Source organism: Asparagus officinalis, unplaced genomic scaffold, assembly GCF_001876935.1.
Source record: "Asparagus officinalis unplaced genomic scaffold, Aspof.V1 AsparagusV1_Un1409, whole genome shotgun sequence".
In the NCBI taxonomy this organism is placed as follows: domain Eukaryota; kingdom Viridiplantae; phylum Streptophyta; class Magnoliopsida; order Asparagales; family Asparagaceae; genus Asparagus; species Asparagus officinalis.
The window spans coordinates 3,093-13,601 of record NW_017973668.1 but is presented as its reverse complement, the minus strand read 5'-3'; the positions used below and the strand labels follow the sequence as shown (position 1 = coordinate 13,601).

General features: G+C 48.1%; 1 protein-coding gene and 2 long non-coding RNA genes across 3 annotated transcripts; all 3 read right to left on the bottom strand.

Moving 5' to 3' along the window:
* Positions 1 to 3,682: 3,682 nt before the first annotated feature.
* Positions 3,683 to 4,110, bottom strand: LOC109828424. Its single transcript, XR_002243680.1, has 4 exons — positions 4,072 to 4,110; positions 3,933 to 4,004; positions 3,789 to 3,860; positions 3,683 to 3,719 (listed from the first exon to the last, which is right to left on the bottom strand). It is a non-coding gene; the product is annotated as an uncharacterized LOC109828424 (long non-coding RNA).
* Positions 4,111 to 4,159: 49 nt separating this feature from the next.
* On the bottom strand, positions 4,160 to 4,671 carry LOC109828421. Its single transcript, XR_002243679.1, has 3 exons — positions 4,530 to 4,671; positions 4,288 to 4,458; positions 4,160 to 4,191 (listed from the first exon to the last, which is right to left on the bottom strand). It is a non-coding gene; the product is annotated as an uncharacterized LOC109828421 (long non-coding RNA).
* Positions 4,672 to 6,382: 1,711 nt separating this feature from the next.
* On the bottom strand, positions 6,383 to 8,621 carry LOC109828422 (the record flags this gene model as incomplete). The annotated part of the gene is made up of 3 exons (XM_020395421.1): positions 6,383 to 7,063; positions 7,389 to 7,498; positions 8,436 to 8,621. Coding segments are annotated over 3 exons (521 nt in total), but the record flags the coding sequence as incomplete, so codon positions are not given.
* Between the last annotated feature and the right edge of the window lie 1,888 nt (positions 8,622 to 10,509).

Sequence of the window (10,509 nt, the reverse complement as noted above, 5' to 3'; positions counted from 1 at the left end):
CAAACGAGACTGGAATGACAAGCTTGGCGCAGCTCTATGGGCCTATCGGACCACGGTGCGCACACCAACGGGAGCGACCCCGTATTCACTGGTATACGGATGTGAAGCTGTTCTTCCATTGGAGATCCAAATACCATCTCTTCGGATCGCTCTTTCAACCCAGATGTCGACCGAAGAACAACATCAGAAACGCCTCGAAGAACTCGAGAGGCTTGATGAAGAGCGCCTGGAAGCTCAACAACACATTGAATTTTACCAAGCTAGAATCTCTCGAGCCTTCGACAAAAAGGTTCGACAAAGGAGTTTCAAAGAAGGAGATTTGGTTCTAGCTGTGAAACGGCCTATGATCCTAAACTCCAAGAAGAAGGGTAAATTCGAACCCAAATGGGAGGGACCATTCGTGGTAGAGACAGTCTACTCGAGTGGCGCCTATCGCCTCGTCACCAAAGACGGCGACCGGCTCATGATGCCGATAAACGGCAAATTCCTGAAAAGATACTATCCTTAGTATCTTTTTGGATAACCAATGCATCGGGAAGTTCCCGGAAGAATACCACACGGGTATTCTTAGGGATAACCCGGTCTTTGTGGAATCGACGAATAAGGAATCTACATTCGAACTCTGAAGGTCAGAATGTCTCTTCTTATTCCCATCAAATTTTCCAACTCTTATGAGTTATTCTTTTGTGAGATGAGATCTAATCCTCTTATGGGTTAATCTTTCCTCACCAAACCATCCGCTGATCAAATCAAACGACAGTGGACCCACCAACATCTTCATCTGCCAGTCATTGGCATTTCTCAGACTCAACGTGTTAGGTCAGAATCACCTAGCATTAAAGTCTCCCTTTGAGTGATAATACGAGTTGGCACTCTCTTTGCTACCCGTATTCCACTTTCTTTGCTATTTGGTCAAACCTTCCTATAGTTAGGACCAAAGTCAAAATCCCCTCTCGATTCCTTCCATGAACGAGAGGTCCACTTGAAACAGTCAAACCTATAAAAGTTAGGATTGTTTCCGATCTCGCTTAGTCAAGCCTACACACGGTCAAGACTAAAGTCGAGTCACTCCTTTTCGATAAACGAAAATCCACCTTTGTCCCCTTTTTCCACCAAACCTATAAAAGTTAGGGTTGAAATTGGGTCTTCTCCTCAATGAATGAGGGGTTCTTTGGGTTCAAATGACCAATCCTATAAAAGGTAGTGTCGTTCGAACTTTTCCGATTCTCGGAGTGGAGATCCCACTCTTAGTTTCATCCTGCAGGATTCTGGGGGTGGAGATCCCACCTCGAGTTTCCTTTCCGCCTGAAGATAGAATATAAAATTCTTCCTCTTCGGCAACGGGAGATAGAATATAAAATTCTTCCTCTCTCGTTTCTTTTCCACCGGGAGATAGAATATAAAATTCTTCCTCTCCTCGGACCTTTCCGATGCTCGGAGTGGAGATCCCACTCCCAGTTCATCCTTCCAGATACTGGGGGTGGAGAATCCCACCTCGAGTTTCTTTTCCAGCTGAAGATAGAATATAAAATTCTTCCTCTTTAGCACCGGGAGATAGAATATAAAATTCTTCCTCTCCTCGGACCTTTCCGATGCTCGGAGTGGAGACCCCACTCCCAGTTCATCATTCCGGGTGCTCGGAGTGGAGATCCCATTCCCAGTTCATCCTTCCAGATACTGGGGGTGGAGAATCCCACCTCGAGTTTCTTTTCCAGCTGAAGATAGAATATAAAATTCTTCCTCTTTAGCACCGGGAGATAGAATATAAAATTCTTCCTCTCCTCGGACCTTTCCGATGCTCGGAGTGGAGATCCCACTCCCAGTTCATCCTTCCAGATACTGGGGGTGGAGAATCCCACCTCGAGTTTCTTTTCCAGCTGAAGATAGAATATAAAATTCTTCCTCTTTAGCACCGGGAGATAGAATATAAAATTCTTCCTCTCCTATTTTGACACAACTTTCAACTTCCAATCCGCGCACTTGGTGCATGGGGAATTTTATCCCGAATCCTAAGTAGGGATAAGTCAACACCTAACACGTGTTGCCGGGTAGCCTATTCCCGTAACAAGGGCAAAGTCTACGTATTCAAAGTCGTAGCATTAAGTCTAAGGGAGTTCATTCCTTTAGCATAACGTTACATGCGGAACGGATTTCAACAATCCGCATGCTAGCCCGATTCGAACGGTAATCGGTAAAGGCGTATCAAACCCGTTGAAGGCTGGGGGTTTGCCAAAAACCCCAAAGTCAACGCCTAACACGCGTTGCCGGGTAGTCTATTCCCGTAAGAAAGACGAAGTCTATGTATTCAAAGTCATAGCATCAAGTCTAAGAAAAGCAATTTTCTTAGCACAACGTTACATGCGGAACGGATTTCGACAATCCGCATGCTAGCCCGATTCAAACGGTAATCGGTAAAGGCACATCAAACCCGTTGATGGCTGGGGGTTTGCCAAAAATCCCATAAAATCTGTCATTCAGAAGAAATACAGACAAATCACAAGAAAGAAGCAAATGCGGAGTTTCTATTAATAGGTCAAGTCAAAAGCATACAACAAAGAGCTCATTAGCCCGAAGGCAACTGACGGCTAAGAATATGAGACTTTAAGCTAAAAAGTCTATCTGCATAACTCTGCTCAAGTCCCGCCTGCAGATCTGCTCGGGCAGATTCCTCAGAACAGCTCAAGATCTCCGCAGCTTCACTCTTCAACTTCATCAATCCCTCCTGAGTGGATCCGAACTCCTCGAGTACCCGGTCACGAGAACGCTCTAGTCCGATCAAGTCATCTGCGATAAGAACGGCGGATTCCTCGGCACGCTTCAAGGCCTCCTTCAACCTAGTCGCTTCCTCGCGATTCGAGTCCAAGGAACGGAGTAACTCAGCTTTCTCCCTATCCATCCTCGCCATGTTAGCCATTAGATGCGCAAGGGAGCTCTCGCGTGACTGAAGCTCACGCCCGACGGAAGATCTCAGTTCACGCCACTGCTCCATCCTATGCTCTAACTCAGAGGATACGAAAGAAGAAGCCCCGGTAACCTCCAGTTCCTTCAACTCTCGTATCTCTGACTCCAGGGCAGCGAAATCAGCAGTGAAGGAATCAGCCAGTTCCGGGTATCCTTCTTCCCTCATCATCGTCATGTGGCGAGAGAAGGAACGCCGGAACTGATCGAAGCCGCCTCCTCGGTGGAGAAGCTTCTCGATCAAGCCATTATACCAGGCGGTGAAGAAGCTGAGGTCCGTACGGAAAGCCTCTCCGTCAGGATCAGTATCGGCCAAAAGGCTACGGACACGCTCGTGCAAAGAAGATCGAGATCCTACAAGCAACAACTTGGAAGCTCAGTGAACTATCGAATATGGAAAGGAAAGTCAAAAGGCAGGTTCCGAACATACCGACGCCAACGGATGTCCCATCAGGTTGAGAGCCGACAGGCTCCGAGACAGCAGCAGAAGAGGGTACGTCAGCCCCTGCAGACATATTGCTCGCACCACTCGGCAGAGACGGGGAGGCACCACTGCTATGAGGACTTTCAACCCCGGGGACTGTAGCAGTATCAGGCTGAACGCCTGGTCCTACAGTGACATTCCTATGTTAACCAAATGGAAATTTGGACAAATAAGGAGAATCGGGATAAGAAGGTCGTATGAATACCTGCAATCCCCATGTCCTCAGATGCAGCCGGAATGCCAAGAGTCATAAGAGTATCGGCCCAAGCTGCTGGTCCTATGATGACACTCTCTTATTAGTCAAAATGAAAATTTAGACGAATAAGAAGAATTGGGATCTGCATACCTGTAGATCCATTATCCGCGGGCATTTGAGGGATGTCAGGAGTCATATGAGAATCAGTCCTAGCGGCTGGTCCTATGATTGCACTCATTAGTCAAAAGACAGATAAACATAGGAAAGTACAATATCCCTGAATCGTATACATACCTGCAAGCCCGTCGCTCTGAGGCAAACTGGATATGCCAGGGATAGATACCGGGCTAACTCCAATGGTAGACGCTGCGATAATCAATCATTCATTAGTCATATGAAATATCGGGCAAGAGGGAGAAAATCAGATATATACCGGTAGATGAATCGTTCCCGAAGAATGGTCTCTCGGTCCCTCTGGAAGTCTGCTCAGCCAGCATGTCAGCTAATAAGCCGGCATCCGGCTTCGAGAAGCTTGGCCCCTCCATCGCAACATCTGCAGGGTAACCCAAATGTTGAAGGATGAGGAAAGCTCAAACGAGAAATCTTCCTTCACCTTACATAAGGAAAATGACATTGGATGCGGATATACCTGAATAAGGGATTGTGGGCTCAACATTATTTATCTGCTCAAGATCGATGTTAAGGTCGATGCCCAAAGACCCATCGTGAAAAGCGTCGCACATTTGTTGCACAAAGCAATCCATGTTGTCAACGCCAGGGGACGCCGAACCCGGTGGGAGTTCGCCCTCCTCGAAGAAACCTGAAGCACAAAACATGGTCACAAATCCCCAAAAGGTAAACAACCTTGAAGCAAGAGCAATTGAATGTTACCTCCCCCTCCATCGGCGGTGCTCCCTAAGTCCACTCCACAGGGACGCTGACCGTCATGGGACTTATGGGCAGTCTTCTTCCTCTTCGGGGCACCAACCCTCCGAGGACCATAGGGTCGAACATGCGCAGGCCTATCACACGTTTCAACGTGTGTAGGAGCTGAGGGCTCATGATCACCGGCTGTCCTACCTAAAATGACAATAGCCATTTCAATGAAAAAGAGCTGTCATTTATGGAAAATGAAAATTAAAAGAGATAGGACAAACCAGTATCGAAGTCCCCTCTGCCGGTATCCACGTCCGCATACTCGTCCTCGGAGTTCTCGTCATCATCACCCGCAGGGAGAAGTTCTTCTTCGTCTGAGACAAGAGATTTGGCATGCCCTTTTCTCCGCTTCTGAGCAAGCTCAGCTCTGCGACCAGCCATCATAGCAGCCCGGACCGCATACTCGGACTGCAACTCTGAGAGGCTCCTCGCGCTGATGGACTCATATGCAGAAAGGAACCACTTGCAGCTGAGGAAAGTGATCAATGGCTTACGCCGGTACGAAGGAAGAGCAAAACGGGCTCCAGTACAGCCCACCATCGTCCATAGCCACGCTCGAACGCCATCAATCAATCCTCCCTCAACCCGCAGGCTGCGGCTCGGATTCCCGACATACAGTTGGTCATAGCCGAATTGTCGAGCAAAGCGGCAAGGGAGATAAGGCTCTATGTGGCACTGGTTCTTCACCCGAAGGACGAGATAGCCTACACGGATGTTCACTAACCACCGGAAGCAACCAGCGTCAAGAACGGTCCGGTCACTTCTAGGTTTCTCCTCATCAACCAGCACGTCGCCATAGCGACCTGAAAAGTGAGGGAAACACTTAAAGAACTCCCAACTCTTGCGGACCCGGAGCTCTCGCTGAACATCACTAAATTTGCTCCCAAACCATCTGCTCTGCTCCAACAATTGCATGAAGGGGACAGGGATGTCAACAACGCTGGGGGCCGACATCAAGTCGGGACGGTGAAGAACGAGCCACGCCATCAAATATGCGTAAGGGAGCTCAACCTTTGGGCAAACCAGCTCAGCTGATGGTTCAGAACCCATATGTGTAAAACTGCTAACCAGACCCCTGAGCCCGCAATGGATACTAGCAACCATTGCTGGGAGCAGGGAAAGCTCTCTCCCATAAGCCAGCTGAACTGCAGGGAAGAGCACCTCGATGGGTAGAGCGTCAGAAGGTTGGTGCGGGACGACACACTTCTTCAACCAAAGGGCAAGGTAGCCTGCTAATAGCGCCCGGGACCCTATAGACCTCTGTGCGCGGCGGAGAAAAGAGCGAAACTTTGTCCCCGCGGGAAAAGCCCCCTCAGCACTGCCGATAGTGTAGGAACGAACCTCAGCCTTTTCCAACAACTCATTAACGGCCGAAGGAGTCATCACGTCTAATTCATGAATGGGCGCACTGGAATCACCTTCCAAGTTCTGGAACAAGTAGCTGGCAAACTGCTTCAAGCTGATCTGCCTCTTCCTTCTCGCTTGGGGAGAAGTTTGGATCAAGGAAGTGTAGTAGTGGCAAGTAAGATCCCAGAGTGTGTCATACATGTCCGGAGTATCTTTCTTCATACACTCCAGCTGCTGGTTCGTAGGGAAGTACTCCTGATACGGACAGTCCCCCATCGGAAGACCCGAAACATAATGCATCTCGTGCAAGGCCAACCCTAGCTCACCTCCGCTGGTCAGGAAGGTGTTGCTATCGGGCACATAAGTCTCCAGCAAAGCCAAGAAATGGCGACAGCTGACTGGGATGCCGTACATAGTAGCTCGTATGGGTGCATACAACCCACTGCTCTTCAGATCCCTCTCCCAGCGCGCCAAGACGAAACCAGTCATGCGCGCCCACCACCCTTTGGCTAGGGAGGAAGCCCAGCCATAACATCTGTACTCCGATGGGGGTAACTGTCTCCCAAGAAGAGCCAGACGGTTGCTCACAGTCGGAGCAGCAGCTGACACCTCGCCTGGGGGTGCAGTATCAAGACCCATGATCCCGGGTCGTAGACCACGCACGTCATGATACCCCTCAGAGCCAGGAGTCTTATGGTGAGTAGCATATCCGCATTGAACCCGATCAGCATCTTCAGTAAGATGCCAAGACATCTGCCGGTCCACGGCTTGCCCCTTCAAATGACTGAAAGAATAGTGGCGTGGAATCGAAGGGATGTACAAACAGGCTCCACCGTCAAGAGTTAACCAATGCTCCTCACAAAGAGTCAGCGTGGCAGGATCCCTGACATGATCTCCAAATAGAAAACCCGGCTTCTTTAGAACCTGAGTGGAAGTAGAATCAGGGGTGAAGGAGGCATCTGTGATAAGTTGGCGCAAGCAATGGCGCCCTCCTTCCTGTATCGAACGGCAAGAGTCATTTGGACGATCCCCGTCGAACCGAGGAAGTGGGCCAACAGCCTGCCTAAGAGTAGCGGAAGAGAAAACCTCCCGACTACATCCGGTGTTGGCGTGAGGAGGAAGGCTACCCGCGGGAAATTCCACTGCAATAAAGCACAAGGGCGGAATCAGAAAATCCATCTCGTAAGAAGAATGATAGACTCATCCACGGAATAATTGGAGAGACGATTTTGAGTGACCTACACCAGAAGGACGGCATGCGTCATCACGTGAATAACGTGGTAACGTACACCGACCTATAAGGTGTAGGACAACACAAAATCGCCCCAATATATCCGAAGACTTGAATTGGCTAAGCAAAACAAGTCTGAAACCTTACCCTCCGCGAGAGAGGTATCGGTTCTTCCTTCATGACCCGCAAAGAGGTCAATCAGGGATGTAAGACAAAATCTCTGCATAAATTCTCACCCCCGAAAAATGAAGCCGCGGGAGAGGATGTCGTGGGGACCTCCTCCTCACTATGCTGTGAACGAGAACGGCTCCTCCGGGGACGAGATCGACGCGGAGACATTGCAAATCTGCAACGAAAAGCAGCAAGTCAGGTACAATCTAAAACATGAATATACGAAATTTAAAAGGGAAATTAAGAACTTTAATTAAAATCCTATACACAAATAGGATTTCATAATTGAAGTCTAATTAAACCTACAAATTTCGTGCACGATGATTGTCATCTTTCACGGTGAATTTTGGTGAAATACCCAAAATACCCTTTGTGTTCAAGGCCAAAATCTAGGTCAAGGACACGCGTGACCCGGGTCATGATCGTCACATTCGATCATATAACACCCCGGTACCCCACAATTTTGGTTAAAATTTGCAAATGAGCCCTTTTGCAGAATTCAGCCAATTTTGCATAAAAGCCCCTCTACAAAATCTTGGTTTGGGCTCCACATGCCTTATCAAAATTTTGATCATGAGTTCGTGGTCAAAACTCATTGGATTTCAGCCATAAGTTCACTGCCTTTTGCAAATAAGTCCCTCTAAGACATTTATGGGCTGTTTTGCAAATAAACCCCTCCAACAACTTTTGGTCCTCTTGCCTAAAATACCCCTCAAGCTTGTGGCCAAATGAACATGTAATTTAGGTCCTAAACTTCAGTCCTCTATTACATGAACACCACCCCAATTCTTCGGCCACTTTTGCAAATAAGCCCCCAAAACTTTTCGGCCCCACATTTGCACATAAAACCCTCAATAAGGTATGGTCTTTTTGCATGAAACACCCATCCAAATTGTTACCAAAGGGGAATGAAATCCAAGCCTCAAAATTTCAGTCCCATTTTGCAAATAAACCCCCACGAATTTTGCAAATAAACCCCCCAAAGTTTCGGCCATTACCTCTTTTTGCACAAAACCCCCCGAAATAATAGTGCATACATGCCCCCTAGTCTACCACAAGAATAAAAATGCAACCTTTACCACAAAATAAGAGGATGGTGAAGAGGAGCTTACCCAAATCAAGAGGCTTGAAATCCCCAATCCAAGAGTCAAGATCCGAGCTTGAAGGTGGAGGGAGAAACCCTAGTGAAAAGTGAAAATTTTCGGCCAAGAAGGAGCATACAAAAAACCGAATTTCTTTGGGGTATGGAGCTCTTGAAAGAAAAACAATGGAGGAGGTTTGGAGGAAGAAGATGAATTCTCTTTTGAAAAGAGGGGGGAAAACAAAAGGGGAAACAAATTCAAACAAGAAAGAAAACAAAGAGGGGGGAAACAAAATGAAGAAAAAGACAAAAGGGGGGGGGGAGATGCACGATCAGCAACTCGCAGCTTTGACAACTCATCAAGAGGAGCCCACTCGACCCAATCATCAGAACCAAGAAGAGAATGAACGGGAAGGGAATAATGTCATTATTCCTCCTGTCAACAACGACAACGGAAGTGGTCCGGTAGATGATAATGCCAAAGAAGACCACATTACCTCTCCCCAAAACCACTCGAAAATAGAAACGAGTGAAGACAAAAAGATGAAAGACTTGGAGAGCAAAATCAATGCATTGATGAATGCTCAAGAGGTAAAAAGGTCAGGTATACCGTGTCCATATCCGAGGGAGTGGGAATCCATTCCATATCCGGCAAAGTTTAATCTCATTAACTTTACGCCGTTTGATGGAAAGGGTTCCCCTACCCAACATTTAATCTACTTCAAGTCTCATTTAGGAATTATTTCCGGAAATGAGCCCCTCATGGTGCGGTCATTCGTCGGCACTCTTCGCGGAGCTGCCTTCGACTGGTACCGCCGTCTCAAGCCCGGAAGTATCAACGGCTGGGATGACATGGAGGACATGTTCTTGACCAATTTCTTTGATGATGACACCGAGGTTTCGATCGGCACGCTGTTCGATGAAAAACAGAAGAATGGCGAGACGGTTGAAAACTTCGTGAAGAGATTCCGGAACAAAGCTATGAATTGCAGGGACCCGGTCAGCGAGGAATTCATCCTCGAAACTTGCCACAACAATTTAACATTGGACATCCTTGAAGCCATGGGAACGGCACCGCCAACGACCTGGAAAGACTTGAAGGTGAGAGGGGAAAGAGCCGAGCGACTCCTCAAAAGGAAGAAGGCTGAAAGGGGCCAAATACCAAACAGTGTCCCACAACAGAAGAACTTTACCCCTAGGGGTAAGGGGAAAACACAAGCAAATGCTGTAGATGCGAATCAAGTGTTTGAGGTGCAAGCACAGCCGCAACAGCCACAGCAGCAACAGAGGGCGCCTCAACAATCGAGATGGCAACAACAGCCCCAAAGGCAAAAGGCCGCGGAGCCGAGGTTCCCAAAGACCTACTCGTTCAAGGAGGATGAAATCCCGGGTATCTTCAAATACCTCGTTCAGAACAACAAGATCAAGTTGCCACCGATTCAGGATCAAGAAGATGCCAAGAGGGTCAACGATCCGAAATACTGTGCATTCCACCGAGCGGTGCACCATCCCACCAAGGTATGCTACGCTCTCAAAGATAAGATTCAGGCCCTAATCGATGTTGGGGTTATCACCATGAAGCAGCCCAAAGAGAAGAAAGTGGGTGCAAACATGGTATCCATTAGTTTCGGGACTGTTCCCTCGAGTTGGTTCCAACACGAGCCGGTGATCAATGCAGCAGTGAAGACGGTGAATGATGATCCTCACCAACAGCGCCAGAAAGGGCTCGTGCCACACACAACCCCAAATGGTGAGATTCTGTGGGTTCATCCGGACTTGATCACAGATGAGCAATGGACCGGATCATCATCAAAAAGAAAGTCAAAAGGAAAAGGGAAATCTTGTTATGGAGCTTCTGCCATTCCAGGAGAAGAGGACGACAAAATCCCAACCTTTCCACTGTCTGAAGACGAACAGGAGGTCTTTGCAACCCGAAGCGGGAACGAGTATCACTACAAGTACCCAGACGCTTCCGAGCAATTGGGCACCAAAACCCCTCCTTCCAAAACGTTGGCAGAATTAGGAATCTCAGCAATTCCCCCAACACCCGCATCTGCGGAGAAAGTCCAGCAAAAGGAGAAGGGGAAAGAGCCTCCGCGGCAAGA